The sequence below is a fragment of the Eleginops maclovinus genome, chromosome 6, assembly GCF_036324505.1.
Source record: "Eleginops maclovinus isolate JMC-PN-2008 ecotype Puerto Natales chromosome 6, JC_Emac_rtc_rv5, whole genome shotgun sequence".
Classification (NCBI taxonomy): domain Eukaryota; kingdom Metazoa; phylum Chordata; class Actinopteri; order Perciformes; family Eleginopidae; genus Eleginops; species Eleginops maclovinus.
Window position 1 is genome coordinate 5780052 of NC_086354.1, and position 17386 is coordinate 5797437.

Here is a 17386-nt window from a genome sequence, read left to right on the forward strand (position 1 = left end):
TTCTGAGTTGAAATGGGTCTTCAAACGTAATTCTGCACAAGCAAGAAATTGGGTTTGTAAAACAATCCCAATAACTTCATTTAGTACAGACTAACCAAGATGATTTCCAGCCATTGGATTTATTTCATATTCAAACATAATTTCAGTAAGGATTTCCACAAAAGCAGGGCTCAGGTTCATACGCCGTATCGAGTTTGACAGATTATTTCCCCAGCGGATAAGATATAGAAAAACTGATCAGATAATACTTTAACAATATTCTGGCAATTATTTCACAACAAAGTTGCTTACATAGTCAGCGTACTAGGCTTTTTGGGGTTTCCCTTTCCATCGGTTTTAAATGGTCTGCAAAGGATAAAATCCCTGTGTTCCCTCCACGGGGAGTTTCTCTCAAACACTTCAACTGGTCTCTAGATCTCCTTTGTGTATTCTCAGCATTGTGGTTGCCATAAATTGATTTGATCTAGCTCTGGTTTAACTGTTTAAATCAAACAGCTGCATTAATATTGAGCCGATCATGTGACGCTCCACAGTAACTAAGTACAGTTACTCAAGTATTGTACTTTTTTTGGGGGTCAACCCGTGCCTTTAATATAGTGCAGTTGAGAAATGGGACTCAGGCCAGATTCGAACCTGCATCCACGGGGATCAAACCCCAGTATATGGCCGCCAGCTCTACCCACTAAGCTATCCGAGCCAAGCGTACTTTATAAAAAACACAGTATAATGCAGTACTGTACTAATCTACACAGTATTTCAAGTATCTAAAGTTGCTCTACATTGACTAACTACAATACTCTTACATGTATAAAAACAGGATAATATAACACTGTGAAAAGAGCCTTTCTGAATAAGTACTTTACCCTTGATACTGGAAGTACACCTAGTTCAGAATACTTCTATACTGAGTCATTGTGCAGAATCAGTACCTTTTCCTTTTTGTACTTTAAGTACATTTTGATGCTTATGCTTTTACTAAAATTCAAATCAATTTTGAAATGAGGATTTTACTTGTAATTGAATATTGTAAGACAAACATAAGTGTACTTTTACTCAAAGGATCTTAGTTCTTCCTGCACTGATCAGCACCAATTTAAAACGAGGCAACACTAAATGGTTTGTGGGGTTCCTTCTGCTTTGGACAGATTGTACTACTCATCTTCTCTGTAAAATATCCCCACAACTCAAAGGAAAAATCATCAAGATCTATCAAATATTGTTTTTATTGAACATCATAGGTTACATAGGTGAATAAACAGACAACACATATTTACAGCGGCAAGTGTCGGAACAGGAGAGCTCGGCGTGTTGGATAAAGTCAAACACACTGTTCAGGGACCAGGTTGGTGACGATAACTCTTACGTCTTGATGTCAACGTGTCCGTTAGTGTGTCCGTTGGCTTTGTGAACTCCGCTGGTCTGATCGTCGCTCTGCTTCACCTTCTTCGTGACGCCCTCCTCCTTCCCTGGACTCTCCTGTGGTTTCCTCTGAAAGAGACAGGGGTGTTCAGATGGAGACGATACCGGCTGTGATAGTAACATTTAGATCCAGGTTAGGTGGTGGATACGCCCCCGGTTTGGACAACAACAACAAAAACTACTGATGTGGCAGCAAAATACATTTTAGCCACCCAAAAAAACAGGATGCTGTACAGTGGGCTTGTGATCATCTACTGCCGGCCTAGAGGGCTTCAATAAAATGCCAAAGGATACGCACACATTGCGTGAGCTGCCACGCAGACTTAAGCTGCATCCACAGGATACGCGATTTGCTCAGGTTGGGCGCAGAGTCTGGCAGTGAAAACAGCCAGTTCAATTTTGTTTCCACGGCTACCTTCCCTGCTAGCTTGCTCCAGAGCCGTTTTACTGCCGCTCATGTGAAGGCCTCATAAGATTGTTTCAATGGAGTCCGAGTTCTTGCTGCTTAATCGCTCGTCTTTGTACTTCAAAGATCATTTTGGGCCAGTTTAGCCTTCATTAGAGAGCTCGATTTGAGAGGGTGGGATAGAAGCAATGTAACGTGTATAAAAAGGGACGGAGCTGAGAACCAATACATGGGCGGCCCGCTCTAACCCCTGAGCTATGCTGCAGCCCCTCTTTATTTTGAGGGCTGAAAGGGACCAGATTTGAAAACACGCTAAGGTGACTGAAATAGGGTTCACTGCTTTGCATCTGTGTACCCGTAAGACTCCAAGAAAGGAGGTGTGCCGACTGCCATCAACTGAAGGTAAAACCTAGATAAGGAGGATAAATACCTCGAAGGCAGCCACTTAAAACTGTCCCTTTAAAAGGAAACGTGTAGCCCCCTCACCTTCTTTCTGACCAGATGGGAGATGTCTGAGGCTGGAGCTTTGGAGGCATGTCCGTTGGTAGAGGTGCCGTTAATCTGGGTGGAGGACAAATCAGGAGAAGTCAAGAACTCAGAAAAATAATCCAACCATATCATTCCTGTGTAATCATTTCCCCATTACTCCTTCAGATATTCGACTGTGGGACTTACCTTTGAGCCGCTTGAGGAGTCCTCATTCAGCGCAGTGGAGCTGGGGAAGGTGGAGGAAGTGGAGCCTCCGTCCTGACAGGTACACAACAGTCAGTTAGAAGCAAGCCTTGTTGATTTACACCTGAGACACATCTCAAAATAGCTCAAGAGTTAATCCAGCAGAACTATTATGTGGACCTTGTATTTGAAGAAGAGATGAATAAGAGAAGAGCTCAAATGTCTCTTCATATGCGAGATGTCTTCTACGTTATGTTCTTCAACACAATACACAAATAAATACCTCCACTACTCCGAGGATTATAAGTTACTTGGAAAAATAAATAAAAGGTAGGTGCCAGAAAGCGGCAAACAGACACACCAAACAAGCTGTTTTTAAAAAGAGCCGCCCCACCTTTGCTCCCTCAGCAGCCTCGCCGGTTATTTTCAGATCCTCAGTGTCCTCCACCTTCTCCTGGATTTCTGGCAGCAGGGCCTTCAGCTCCTCCATTTCCTTCCTCTCCTCGGGCAGAGCCTCCGGGCCCTCGGCCTTGTCCAGCAGCTGCTTCAGTTTGTCTGCCCGGGACAGAAGGAATGCAAGTAAGCAAACGAAACAAAACACATGTCAACACTAACGCTCGGCATAAATCTGGAGACTGTGAGTTTAGGGACACCACAGTAGGAACAGAGAGTGCTCACAATGATCGTGGCTGCAATAATATGAACAGAGGGTGATCCTACTTCCTGTTTTTGAAGCAGAGAGTGTTAAAGACCTTCCTTTTAACCGAAGGCTTCAGATAGAGCTTGCGTTTTATGTATTTCGATTGTCTTTTGTTGCATCTCATTTTGTTTCTATTTTACACACCAACTTGTCTTTTCATTTTGCTGTAATTTCCTTCCTAACAAGGTTGATTCTTTTTAATCTCTAAAGCCCACTGAGACAAACGGGTTTTGATATTGGGGTATACAATTCAACTTTGATTTGATCCCAGCTGCTCTGTGACTTCAGCTTATAGAGTCCTGTTGTGAACTTGGAAATGTTCAGTACCCCAAAGTTTTATGATAGAAATGTATAATACAGGGCTCCAGCACATAGAAACAGCCGGATGCTAGCTTGCATATGTTGGCACAATTAGCATAGGTTGCATTCATTAGCATATGCAAACAGTTTTTTTAAAAAATGCTTTTTTGAGAATTTTGAAAGTTATTGAGGAACTTATGCAACTATTTCTGACATTTTCAGGATCAGAAATAGCATTTTTAACCAGAAAGGGGCCATATTTGAACTTCTGGTGGGCTTATTTTGATCAATTCTGGGTCATATTTAAGGTTTTAAGAGACTGAACGGCCATTTTTTATCCTAATAATATAAGAAATTGATTAAACAAACTCAAAAACACCACCAAAATTGTCCGAATCAGTCAAGCCATTTGTAACTATTATCTGCATATTGCCCAACATATGCAAGTTGGCATCCGGCAGTTTCTACAGTAAGCCCTGGGGTTCCCTACTCTACTTTTCTAACACAACATACTCACCCTATTCGGTTCACACTGCTGGCGACTACACTAATAATATACAAGTCACGTAAAACCAAGCTGAGACGTTGAAATGAAGTCAAACTCTCGATCATTAAACATCCTCATGTTCTGCAGCGCTCACCCAGCCGGCAGTTGATGACGGAGATGGAGCTGTTGAGCTCCTTGATGGCCTGGCTGTACATCAGGTTAAGGGTGTAGGTCAGGCCCAGCCGGTAGTGCGTCTCTGCCAGCAGGCGGCTGTCTGAGTCCAGGTGCTTCATCTGCAGCTTCAGACACTCCTGAAAATCCTCCAACGCCTGCGTGTAATTCCCTAGAAGAGAAAGGAAGCATCTCTCAGCAAACACGTGAGGACAATGTCGGCTGTAGAAGGGGTTCAAGCTGTTAGACAGGTCCGTTTTGTTGAAGAGTTTTAAGAATTCAGGGGCCAGTGAGGTTTAAAACATTTAGCCAATACAGTTACAGCAAGTAGCGAACGATAGGAGGAAAAAGCTTCTTTTGTTTAGTTTTAGTAGACACGTTTTTACATTGAGATGCAACAAAAACGGCAAGGGTTAAAACCACAGACTATTATTCTTTAACATGCAGATTATTTCTGAATTAACCATGGTATGGACACAAACATTTTTTTACCGTACCATTTTCTGATAATTATCAGACCAGTGTATCAACATCCATGGTGATGTCCACCCATGTCTTGTGCTACTCCAAAATCAGTTCAGTTTTATATGATGTGAAAACAGAAAAGCAGTAGATCTTATATTGAAATGGTAAAGAGAAAAACATGTTCTGCCATTCTTGCATGGAAAGTGACTTATGTTTTAGATGATTGTTTTCTAAAGACTAATCATTGAAGCTTTTTAACCCCAACTCCCTTGGCCATCTGTTTCAGAAACTTACCTGATTCAGAAGAAACTTCACCCAGTTTCAAGTAAGTCTGGGCTGCCATGAGTTGGTCCTCTTTCGACGCTTTCCTTAAGACATTTAAGAAAATCAGTTAAAACAAAAGCCGTGTCCTGAGTCATCGCTCAATACCGTCAGTGTTTCCTTTACCTCTTGTAGATAACCTTCGCTACCTCCAACATCTCCCAGGAGAGCTGCAGGTTCCCCACCTCCTCCTCATCATCACTGTCCTGAAACACACATAAAAAAGAGGCCCTATTATGCTTTTCTCTTTGACGTAGTTTGTTCTATAGGTTTATTTATGGTCTGCAAAGGCTAAATCCCTAAAATAGTGACATCACTTCATAACACTCACGCTTCTATTGGCTAGCGCTCCAACACATTGTTCGTGATAAGGGGATGGGATATCTCTAAAACATTCACCAATCACAACAGAGCCAGCCAGCTAACCAATCAGAGCAGACTGGGCTCTGGTTTTAGACAGAGGGTGAAAAGAGGTGCTGCAGCACAGGCAGTACGAGAACAATAAAGAGCTTTTTGAACATTGAAGCATGTCACGGTAGAGGCACAAAATACAGATCTGAACCTGAACATGAGCCTCATATGTCCTCTTTGACATCCAACACTTATTTTCATGTCTAATTGTGAGCTTTGGTACAGTACCTTCTCTGCAGCAGCATCTCCTTCACCTCCCTCTTCTGTGTCACCCTCTATTTCTTCTTCCTCCTCCTCTCCATCTGAAAATGTCAATAATGTTGTTAATGATTGTCATTACAAGCATTAGAAAAGTTATCTAAGCCTTTTTTTAAAGTCACCTTCCGCCTCCTCTTCCTTATCTCCCGATTCTTTCTCGGTCTCCATTTTTTCCTCACTTTTAGCGGGCTTGCTTTCTTCAACGTCGCCACTCTTTTCTTCTTTCTCTGCAGCGTCCGGTTGCTCATCAGTCTCTTCTACGTCTCCCTTCTTCTCTTCACTCTCCTTGTCCGCATTTTCTTTTTTCTTCTCCGCCATGGCATCGTACACCTCAGCCCTCAGCTTGTCTCTGGTGTTCTCTGTTGAGGTTTAAGGGGACAGTTAGGATGACAGTAGTAGAGCGAGTAAAAAAACAACCCCAATGGAACGATGGAAATGAATAGTTTTGTTTTTTCCTACCATCGACGTTTTCCATGCTGTCAACGTTGGAGTCCTTTGGTTTCTCGTCATCATACTCTTCCTCTGGTACTCCTTCCAGGGCATTACCGAGGACAGAATTCTCCATCCTACAACAACAGGGTCCGTTAGGTTTCCGATCTTATTCCTACATTTAATTAAAGTTGAGACTGATAGGTGGGGGGGGATTTACCGTGCCAAATCCAGCAGGGCTTTACCACACCAGAAAAATGCCTCTCCACACTCATCTGCTGTGTCTCCATATTTTTGGGCTCTGAAATAAAAACAATGAAATTGAAAAGAGACATGCACAGTTTGTATCCATCCATGTTGAATCGTATCTACTTAGTAAAAAAACATATTTCTTTATAATATCTATAAAAAAGTAAAACCATTATGCCGTACATCGCAGATACTAATAATATTTACCTGCAAATATATTTGTGCACACAGGTGAGAGTACTCAGATCTTGCACTTAAGTAAAAGCACCAGACTGTAGGAATACTCTGTTAACAGTAAAGGTCCTGCATTCAAAATGTTACTCAAGGAAAAGTACAAAAATCTAAATATACTTAAAGTACAAAAGTAAAACTAATCATTGTGCAGATTGGTCCATTCCAGAATAATATATATGATATGTTTTGATTGTAACTATCAGAGCTGGTAAAGGTGCAGCTAGTTTTAATGGCTTTGTATACTGCAGGTGGAACTAAAGTCGGATTTAAAGGTTGATTATACTTTACATCATTAATCCAAGTCTGTAAAGTAACTAAAAGGTATAAAATAACTGTAGTCGAGTAAAAGTACACCATTAACCTCTGAATTGTAGTGGAGTAAATGTATAAAGTAGCATCAACTACAGTACTTCAAATCTACTTAGTTACTTAACCTTTGCTTTTTTCTTACAGGGATCATCGAAAGATTGATGCATGCAAAGGCTACGCAGCATGTCTGACTAATTTGTTTAAACCCATTAGCTGTAGCTGTCAGAATTAAATATACTATTGTGTTTGAAGCTTTAACAGCTCCTTTTGTTAGTTGGTTAACTCACAGCATGCCGCAGGCCTCCTGCAGGGCGCCCACTGCCGCCACCACCTTCCCCATCACCAGGTGCTTCTTGCCCGTGCCGATGAGTTTGTTCGCCTCCTCCATGTTAACTAAAATGGGCATACAGAAAACGCTTTAGAAATTAAGATTTTACAACGCAAAAGAAGAACTCAAACACTAGCTGGTCCCGTAAATCTGTTTTAAGGCGAATGTTCTGTATGACACATACACATTAAACTAAACAGCATACCTTATCTTTGTAATAACGGTGGGAATGTCTTGACTCTCTGACCAGACTGTTCCGTTGTTTCAATTTGGCGCGAAGTATTGCTACCATTTCCGGCCTATTTCCTCGTTTGTAAACTAGCGCGGGGGAATTCTTAAAGGCACAGAGCCATAAATACACTCGTTCACAGAAAAATATATAAAAGTGAAGACAGTTATATGGGCACTGTTTTGTTGTTCAGATATATTATCACTTAGTTTAACCCTGTAAGCCTGACACGTCAAATAATAGTCAGAAGATTTTAATTTTTTTAAATTGAAGTGTTTATTGCAACTTTTGACAAAATTACAAAAATGATATTTGTTTATTATTTACATTTTTGGGTATCATTTTGATACAGTTATTGCAACACTTGAGTAATAAAAATAACTACTTTTAATACATTTTAACTATGAGATTTAATCTTTAATAGTCTTATTAAATTATCAAGCTGTCCCAAGTGTTCAACACGACTTTCTCTATGAAATAAGGTAAAAAATATAAACTCATTAGAACTTGCTCAAATACAGTAAATATGCATCTTAATACATCAGTAACAATATGAGAATTGTCGTTACCGTAACGTATTCAATATTAGCAAAGATGGATTTGGCTTTTAAAATAATTCTACTGCCTGCAGTTCCCAGATAATCCACCAGAGGGCCAAATACATATATCACATTGCATACAACAGGTTTTTCAGAAACGTACTTATCATTTGGAAGATGTAGAGGTCTCACAAAGTCATGTATCAAATATGACACACTTCGCGTTAAGTAGATGATACATCATTTGAATAAAAGAATAAAAACTTGAGTGGTGCACTTGAGATTAATCTGTTAGCTGACTTCACTCCAATATGAAACTGCAGAGATTTTGAAATACATCATCATTTCATTCTGCTTCTTTTCACAATCATTTTATATATATATATATATATATATTTCTATGTTTTTCCCATTCAAGCATTCTGGGTTTTTTTTTCTAAATTAAATAGTTGCTTTAAAGCTTCAGTACCCTAAAGAATAAATGATAATATATACACATGTGTGTGTTTTGTGCATGTGTGTTTAATAAGTGTGCTGCTGTCATGTCCTGCTGTGAGGGACAGGGACTCCTCCTGCTTCTATGTCCCTGCCTCTTCAAGACAAGTCTGGACCTGGCATCAAATCAAGCTCCCACTGAGACAATCCAACTCAAGCCTCCTCAAACTGCCATCATTAGGGACAACAGCTATAATTCCCCAGTAAAATCTACCAAAACAACGCACCACAGCTCAATTAGCTTACATTTTTTTCTGTCAGAGGCAATTATTCTAAGTGTGAATATTCCTTTGAGGATTTCTTTAGGTAAAGGCTAAGACTGGAGCTTAACAAAACATTAAAGGGGCCTATTATGCTCATTTTCAGGATCACTACTCTGACATGTTCACGGGCTTTGATGTTCAAAAATCTCTTTATTTTTCTCATACCTTTAGCTGGCCTGCTCTGTTGTGATTGGTCAACTATTTAGAGATGTCCTGCCCATTAGCTTATCACAAACAATTTGTTGCAGCTCTGATCAATTTAAGCGCAGGTGTTCAATGGTGATGTCATTATATTACAGCAGAAAAGAAGTGAGTCAAATAGAGGTGTTTCAGGCAGACAGGGGCAAATGCGTTACAATGGCCAAAAACACTTTGATTAGGAGAAACGCACTGCAGCTTAAAAACTGATGCACTGGAAAGTTACCTTTGATTGCCTTATTTTAACAATGTGAAGGCATAATTCCTTCCGATCTTATTGCAGGTCTGCTGTAAGCCTAAGCTTGCTGTGATGGAAACTTCTGGAGCAATGGAGACGAAACTGAGAGAGACACTGGGAGAGCTGGAACTTGATGGCTAACACTGAAGGTTTATTATGAAGTTAACGATCAGAAAATTGACAAGATATTTGCTGCAGCCACGAGTTGACACAGAGATTGCCCAACCAATTCTGAAGATCTCTACTGCAATACAAGGTTTTAACCAGTTCAGAATGGACAATCAACATTCTTCATTAGCGAGAGTAAACAAATATGCATCCTAAAGTTAATTAAAGCTGTCGCACATGGAAAAGAATGTGCCCAGGGAACCTACGTTCCAGATAAGAAGGGCTCCTAGAGGTCCCTAAACAATAAATTAATGTCAGATCCGCTTGTGATCGGTCAGAAACTGGCTCCAACAAAGTGCCCAAGCTGCCCCTCCTTAAGGGAGATTACAGCAACCCAAGTCCGAAAGAACTATGCCATGGGAACACAGACAGAGGAAGGAAAAAATGATGAACTATGTCAAAGGTTAAATACCTAAGCAAAAATATTCCCTAACACTTGCTAGCTTATGTAGCTGACATATTCATTTCAAATATACCGACAAGACACTTTCAATATTTAAACAGGCTAACTGTGCCAGAGCTACAGTTGGCCAACTTTCGAATCCCCAAACATCAACAAGCACTTTTTAGTTTCCCAATTTCTGTCCTGTTTTGATCTTTTTGCAGCGTTTTGTTTATTCAATGCATTTACTAAAAAGCGTTCACTAAAAGCTTTTAGTAAACGCTTTTTAGTAAATGCTTTTTGTGGATATATTTGTATTCATATCCTTTTCCCAGTTTTCTTTTATGATGGAAAGGGAAGAACCTTCCATTTCAAATATATTTGTGTATAGCCTTGATATCGTCCCCCTCACCTCAGACGGGGTCCCAAGGATCAAATCAAGCGGTGATTTTGGTGGTAGTGACGGAAATTGAGTAAAGTAATTCCGTACAAAATGCCTGACTTATAAGTATCTGAAAAAATTATGAACTGGCAAAGAAAATTCCAGTCTAACCTGATCAAGTGACACGAAGATGCCATCCTTGTATAACATCTTTATACTCGACACTCCATTTTTAAGCCACTGAGTAAATGTATTATCCAAAAGAGAGGCAGGGAATAAGTGATTGGCTGTGATGGGAGAATGAACTGACATAGAGACTAACCCATAATGTTTTCGGAACTGAGACCAGATTTTTAAGGAGTGACGCACTAGTAAATGCTTTTAGTAAATGCTTTTAGTAAATGCTTTTAGTAAATGCTTTTAGTAAATGCTTTTAGTAAAACTTGCATCTTTGTAACTGCGCAGGTCGGTCCCTGTAGATTACAGATAATACACATTTGATGAAATCCTATGTGAAGCCTTTAACAAATATTGTGTGTCCTCACATAAATGCACAGGACTGCATTCATTTACATTGGATCCAAACTACTAATACTATTTGAACGTTGTGATTATTTGCACAGCTTAATATGAGCAAGATTATGGACAGACACACAAGGGCCCTTCAAACATCCAGGTGCTTTGGAAGCAGCGGTGGAGCAGATGCTGTAATTATTGGCATATTGTGAAACAGGACATGAACGCAGGGCAGTGTTTGATCCTTAGCCCATGCCGGTGCTTCTAACAGGACGTTATTGTGTGTCCCCCTCTTATCTAGACCCTTGATGTGTTGCCCATGGCAACTGCATGCAAAGACCTCACTGGGTATCATCAGAGAAATGAGGCGCGGTGGAGGGGCTGATTGAGCAGATAACAGCCTCAGGAGACAGACTCAGGTGAACTCATACTCTGAGATGCTGTGTTGAGAACAAACAGTAGGGCTTCATTTAGTGAAATACATGTGTCTGCATCTTCACTTAGGTACTTGATTTGTTATGGAATCAAGTTTGGCTATAAGATTTTACATTTGTAGAAAGGAATTTGCCATTAGGGTCGCTTAAGAGTATATATTTTGACGGTAAATTAAATGAAAAATTGCTATTTGAAATATACTGCAATCAGGCTGATCAAACTATCACATAACAGAAAGAAATACCCAATTCAGTTTGTTTACAAAACTAACCACAATAAATGTGCCATCCTAAACAATATTTACGCCTTATATAATGGACAGAGGGAGGTGCTGTTGAAGAAGGGGTTCATTTATGGTGGAAATGCAATGATTAAAAATCTAAAGAATCTTTCCTTTCCTTTCATGGCCCCAAAACGTTTTTAGCTTCAGTTAAGAACACAAACAACAATAAAAAAGACATAAACATAACACTCTTTTGCAAGGTTAACAGGCATACGCTCAATACAAAACAAATTACAATAGTTGTTTTCTGCTCCTTAAAAATACTCTTTACAAATCATATACCAGTATTTACAACCTATAACAGATCCCCTTACAGGAAATTAAATGACAACTGCTGTGTGACCAAGCAAATAAAGTTTGCTGTTCCTCTTAGCAGTGGTGAGGAGGAAATGAACGAGAAAAAATCCTTCTGCAGCCCACAGGATAAGTACAAGATGATGCAACAGTGCTCCGCCCGAGTAGTATTTCCTAGTGTAAATACAAAGTTGTTGAGGGAATGACAATCCAGGAAACATTAAGGGCTAGCATGTTCTTTATATAGAAGTTTACTTTTGTGAAATAATGACATGTACAGTAAAGGTACAAGATACAAATACAAACCTAAAAAAAGCATAAAAGGGCCCCCTTAATAAAAAAAGTTAGAATATATGATATTTAAGTCTGTCATTATTATACATTTAGTGTATTAATTTTATATATTTAAATGACACTTCTTTTCTTACAACGGGAAATGAGTTCCATAAGATCCCTCTGAATTATACTCTGCTGATAATTGACTATCAATGTGTAAAAGAACAGTCATACATTTTACAAGGCTATATGTTTAAGATTCTCAGGAAATGGAATCAGTAAATCATTGATAAGCCCCCGAGATGCTGCAATAGAGAGCCAAGATTGCAGCTGCAGTCTGTATTGGTTTTTCAATGTCTGTTCATAATGACAATGTATTGGCTCCGTAACCTGAGAGGGGTTGAGTCTTGCGATGGAACCTCATGACTCTGTGACCCCTGTATGCCTGTTAGCTTGGATTAGAAAAAAGCAAGACATTGTGCTTTATGGGCTTTAAATGATTGAGTGTTGTGTATCACAATTGTCTGTTGAACTATAATGTAGGTCCAGGACTAGGCCCATAGGCTCACCAAATGTCACACAGATACACGTAACAACCAGGAAGATGCGCAAAATGAACACAAAGAAACATTAAATTACTAATACAAACGTACAAAGCTTCAAACAAACAGAAAGCGATCTCAGAGACATACGCAGTAAAGAAGGAACAAAACAGAGACAAAGCAACAAGGAGACACAGTATTAATACAGATCGACAAAAACGGCAAAGACACTCAAAAAACGTTTGCATGTCTTACTGCAGGGGCCCTTTAAATTACATCTGTCCATGCATATCTGAATTTTATTTGGAGGAAATATAGAGGGATTAAAAAATAAGTGTGAGACTTCAATACTACTTCCTTCTGTGGTTTCACACGAACTTACATTTTCCCAGAAAAGTGTCAAGGAAAAATGCAGAGTCATGCTGTGTCGTGGGCATTTGCGATTTATGCTGGAGGACTGAAGTTGGTTGTGATCAGCTATCGCGAGAAGTGAATTGTGGTATTTATACTGCATTCGAGCCTCTCGCCGCCTGCAGTCCACTCTCCTCTTCTGTGTGTGGTGAGGTAAAGCTGAGGTATGTGTTGTAGAAATGTAATTACGTGCTGTTTTACAATTTAAGTTTGTTTTTAAAGTGTTGTATTGTAAGGTTTACTTTTAGTTTTGAGTTGAGTAAGAGTATTGGGCTGACGTTATAGTTCAACAAGTGGTTTTTCACTAAATATTCAACCTTATCTTTTTCATTTAGAAAGTTTTCTTCGAGATTTACCGTTAATTTGTTACTATCTCTCGAACAGTCTCGGGAGAAATCGGCATTTTTCGAGTTTAACGTTAGCTTAATGAAGTTAAATACCAAAACGCACTTGGGGGATATTACTTTTAATTTTACCATTACAAATCAAACATACCAGAAATGTGTATCAAGAAGAAAAAAAATCTCTGCAAGGCTAAATATACATTTGCGCAAACAACTGTATGACATTTAAACAGAGAAGTGGAAATAGTTCATAGAAATGGTTCATAGGTTTCGGTTGGTGTGTGTTGTGTTTATGTGCTGGGTGCTTTACTGCTGTAACAGCGGTCTGAGCTAACTGTGCAGAAGGAGCCTTAATGGCACATTTACTGTATTACTGCTTCCAACAGACACAATACAGGGGTGCTGCTTTTAAAGCTTCGTAACACCTAAAATGACACTCTTCCACAATACAACAGTGCATTATACAGAAGTGAAAGAAGTACTCACTTCCTCTTCTTAAGTAAAAGTACTGATACTACAGCCTTAAAATCCATTAAAAGTAAAAGTAGAAAATATTACTTAAGTAAAAGTACAGAAGTATTATCAGATTAATGTTCTCAAATATCAAAAGTACCCTCTTTATAAATGCGTTGTATTGTTATAGACTATTATTTTATTCAGTTTTCATCATTAGAATATACATATAAGAGTTTTTTAATGTTGTAATTCTAATTGGTCAATATGGAGCACATTTATTAAGATTTCCATTGCCATTTCTACACTGTAGCTTATGTGCATGTGACATTAAAACCTTTGAATCTTGAATAATTTTGGAAAGTACTGAGTAAAATAGCTCTTAATATATGTCATATAAACATGTATTTGTGTAAAAAAAGTCAAAGTGTCAAATAATGTAAGAAATGTAATAGACTGTTTTAATCAATATACTAATCAGCAGATCAATTAAAATAGGAATGATTTCTTTTGTACCATAAAAGAGGAAGGTGTATGGTTGCCCTTATGTTTCCACACAAAGGAATCAATGCTCAGCTGTTGTTGGGAAAACAGATTGTGTAATACATCAGCGTTTCCTTCTTTCGTTATGCAGTTAGACTGAAGATGGCTGCAGGCAAAGCACAAATTGGAAAGCTGGCCCCAGACTTCACAGCTAAGGCGGTGATGCCAGACGGACAGTTCCACGACCTGAAGCTGTCTGACTACAGAGGTAAACCTCCACCAGAGTCTCTCCAACCCTAGAGTTGAGAACATGCTTTGATGACGACTGTAATTCACTTTGCTTTAAGATCCAACAATTGTTGAAAAGACATTAATTTACACTTCTAAAGACCAGTATGAAAAAGCTTGCATGTCCCTTATAGAGTAGTGGGGGAATGAGTCCTAAAACTTTGAAATGACTGAGCATGTTTTACCTTTTCCATTTCCTCTGTCTTCAAGATTAACGGTTTTGAACGTGTGGTGGTGAGGTAAAGTCATGCTGACGTGATGTAGTTTGTTAATTGCCTTGCGTTAGCTTTGAATACTTCAGACATCACAAATTGGTGATTACATTTGGACATCATCCTGCCAACAAAATGTGCAAGCATCATGATGGTCTTTTTGGCAAAGATGTTATTTTTGCAATATTCCTAAATCCAATGGAAACCTCCCATTGCTATTGTCGAGGGAGAGCTTGAGAAGTCCCTGGTGACTTCATTTATTCATAACCACTACACCACTTTATTGTGTTCAAATGACAAAAGCCTTACTTTGTTTCCTTTTCCTTTGGTGCAGGGAAATATGTTGTCTTTTTCTTCTATCCGCTGGACTTCACCTTTGTGTGTCCAACTGAGATCATCGCTTTCAGTGACGCTGCCGAGGACTTCAGGAAGATCGGCTGTGAGGTCATCGCCGCCTCTGTCGACTCACACTTCTCCCATTTCGCATGGTATTTACCAGCTTGATTTCTTACACAGCAGATTTTTTGGATTCAATTTTACAAAGTCCTCCCTTGTCTTGTCTCTAAGGACCAACACACCGCGGAAGCAGGGCGGTCTGGGTGCCATGAAGATCCCCCTGGTGTCTGACACTCGACGCACCATCTCCACAGATTATGGTGTCCTGAAGGAGGATGAGGGCATTGCCTACAGGTGGCTTATACAATACAGATTTTAAATATGCTTTGAAAAAGATTAGAAACAAGAACAAAAAGGTTCAGTGTTTATGCACAACTTAAAAAATACACAACAGATACCATACAATATAGTGCAGAAAATCCACTGGGCTTATTTAAGGCTTCATCCAAATAATGTTTGAATTCACAGTGTAATAGAGAACACAATATACAAACAAATATTAAGAATTCAACACTGATGGCAAACTCATTTTACAACCTATAATAAAAAGAATAAAAGAAAAATAAAATGTAGAAAAAAGAAAGTAAGTATTGCTTGTGAGTGTATGGAATATTTGAGTGTGTTCCTGTGTTGTGAGAGTGAGAGTGGTTGATACACCTGCATTGACTCCTTAATAGTAATGTTAAATGTCTTTCTAAGTAAAACAAAACAGTATGGTATACAATATGGGAACAGCAGTTTCAAACAGCTGTTAAATAGTATTTTAGGCATTTTTTGTAACATTTTGTTATAAGAATAGTATTTTGTCAGGTGGGAAAAAACATTCTATAAAAGGTTACCTTTAAATCTGATCAAAAAGGACCCCTGCAAGTGATAAACTCAGGGGGATGAAGCTCCGAAGATTGACAAGTTGCATAAGAATGAACCTGTGATTTCGCTGTAGTTTTTGTGGTAGGTGCTGTTTCTCTCTGGAGGAGATGGCAAAAATTCCGAAAATATCAAGAAATGTATCATCCTTAAAATGCTTTTTGGTGGGTCTTTGTAGATTCATAACCTGTTCTTTTTTCTCTTAAGGGGTCTGTTTATTATTGACGACAAGGGCGTCCTGAGACAGATCACCATCAATGACCTCCCTGTTGGACGCTCAGTCGAAGAGAGTATGCGTCTGGTCCAAGCCTTTCAGTTCACTGACAAACATGGAGAAGGTAAGGTAGCACTGTTACATTATGCAGATGTTTGGCACCTGTGAAGCATTTTAACGCGTATTGTAGCATCCAACTTGAGTTTATTGAAATATTCTCACTCTAAAATATTTGCATGAAATGTGCTTTTGTGTGAGACTCTGTGTTATCACTCTCACCTCACTCTCCATGACCAATATATGGATATTCAGAATATTTAAAATTAAAATATTTAACCTTTTCAAACTAAAATGGGCAAACACACAACTCAACGTTTAGTTGAGTGCTTAAATTACCCCAAATGTTTCCAACAATTTTAAACTTAGAAATGTGTGTAATTATAATCAAGATCAATTGATACTGTATATGTCACACAGGGGAATTACCAGCAAACAATATGATGTTTTTCCTTGCTTTAAATCCGAAGGAAATAGATGATACATTTTTGTCATTTTGTCAGTTTGTCATATTTTTCCATACTGTTTCATCTACCGAGCCAGGACTCATTACAGGCTTATCTTTTCAGTGTGCCCAGCCGGCTGGAAACCAGGAAGTGACACCATCAAACCTGACGTCCAGAAAAGCAAAGACTTCTTCTCCAAGCAGTAATAAGGCCAGGCCCAGAGTCTGCAGCCTGCTGTAGGAGATTTCCAGAGAACAATATTTAAGTCAGTTGCTGTGCCTGTGGAGGACTCGTTGTGACAGTTTTTGTAATGTTGTGTTGTGTAGAGTTAAAAGTGCTGTTATGAACGGAGTATATCATTGTGTAATCATGTGCTTGTAATGTTTGCTATTTTCACATTCAGACTGAGCTAAAAGTTTGTTCTTTCTTACTCTCCCCTACTGTTGTTAGATGCAAATGGCTCAAACTTCATTTGAATGAAACAACAAGTACCTCTTTACATTTTGTCGTACTTTTTATTTTAATTTTTACAGTGAACAACACATGTAAACTTTAATCTAAATAAAAAAAATATTATTTATAACTGTCTCCTAGACAACATGTATACTTCAAACATCGAAGGGAAAATGTTGGGGTTTTAATGTATAATATGATTTATATTTAAATGGTGTAACTAGTACTAAGTCAGGTGTTTTTGTGTGTTCATGTAGGATGCACTATACACTTCATTCATGACACAGTTTTATTGGGGTAGTGTGATTTCCTTGAATCTAACACATCTATAACCTCAGTGAACAATTGTTAGTCAAACAAAAT

General features: G+C 38.8%; 2 protein-coding genes across 2 annotated transcripts; one reads left to right on the forward strand and one right to left on the reverse strand.

Annotated features, from left to right (window-relative positions):
* Nucleotides 1-1204: 1204 nt before the first annotated feature.
* LOC134865596 (nuclear autoantigenic sperm protein-like) lies at nt 1205-7482 on the reverse strand. The gene is made up of 13 exons (XM_063885221.1): nt 7365-7482; nt 7119-7224; nt 6260-6340; nt 6070-6176; nt 5733-5969; nt 5581-5654; nt 5068-5147; nt 4915-4988; nt 4139-4327; nt 2892-3052; nt 2501-2572; nt 2312-2386; nt 1205-1488 (listed from the first exon to the last, which is right to left on the reverse strand). Exons 2-13 carry the CDS (start codon nt 7217-7219, stop codon nt 1360-1362), a joined length of 1380 nt encoding a protein of 459 aa, XP_063741291.1. The 5' UTR covers nt 7220-7224; nt 7365-7482; the 3' UTR covers nt 1205-1359.
* Nucleotides 7483-12849: 5367 nt separating this feature from the next.
* On the forward strand, nt 12850-17153 carry prdx1 (peroxiredoxin 1). Its single transcript, XM_063886827.1, has 6 exons — nt 12850-12974; nt 14242-14358; nt 14925-15078; nt 15158-15280; nt 16061-16191; nt 16694-17153. Exons 2-6 carry the CDS (start codon nt 14253-14255, stop codon nt 16774-16776), a joined length of 597 nt encoding a protein of 198 aa, XP_063742897.1. The 5' UTR covers nt 12850-12974; nt 14242-14252; the 3' UTR covers nt 16777-17153.
* The last annotated feature ends 233 nt before the right edge of the window (nt 17154-17386 follow it).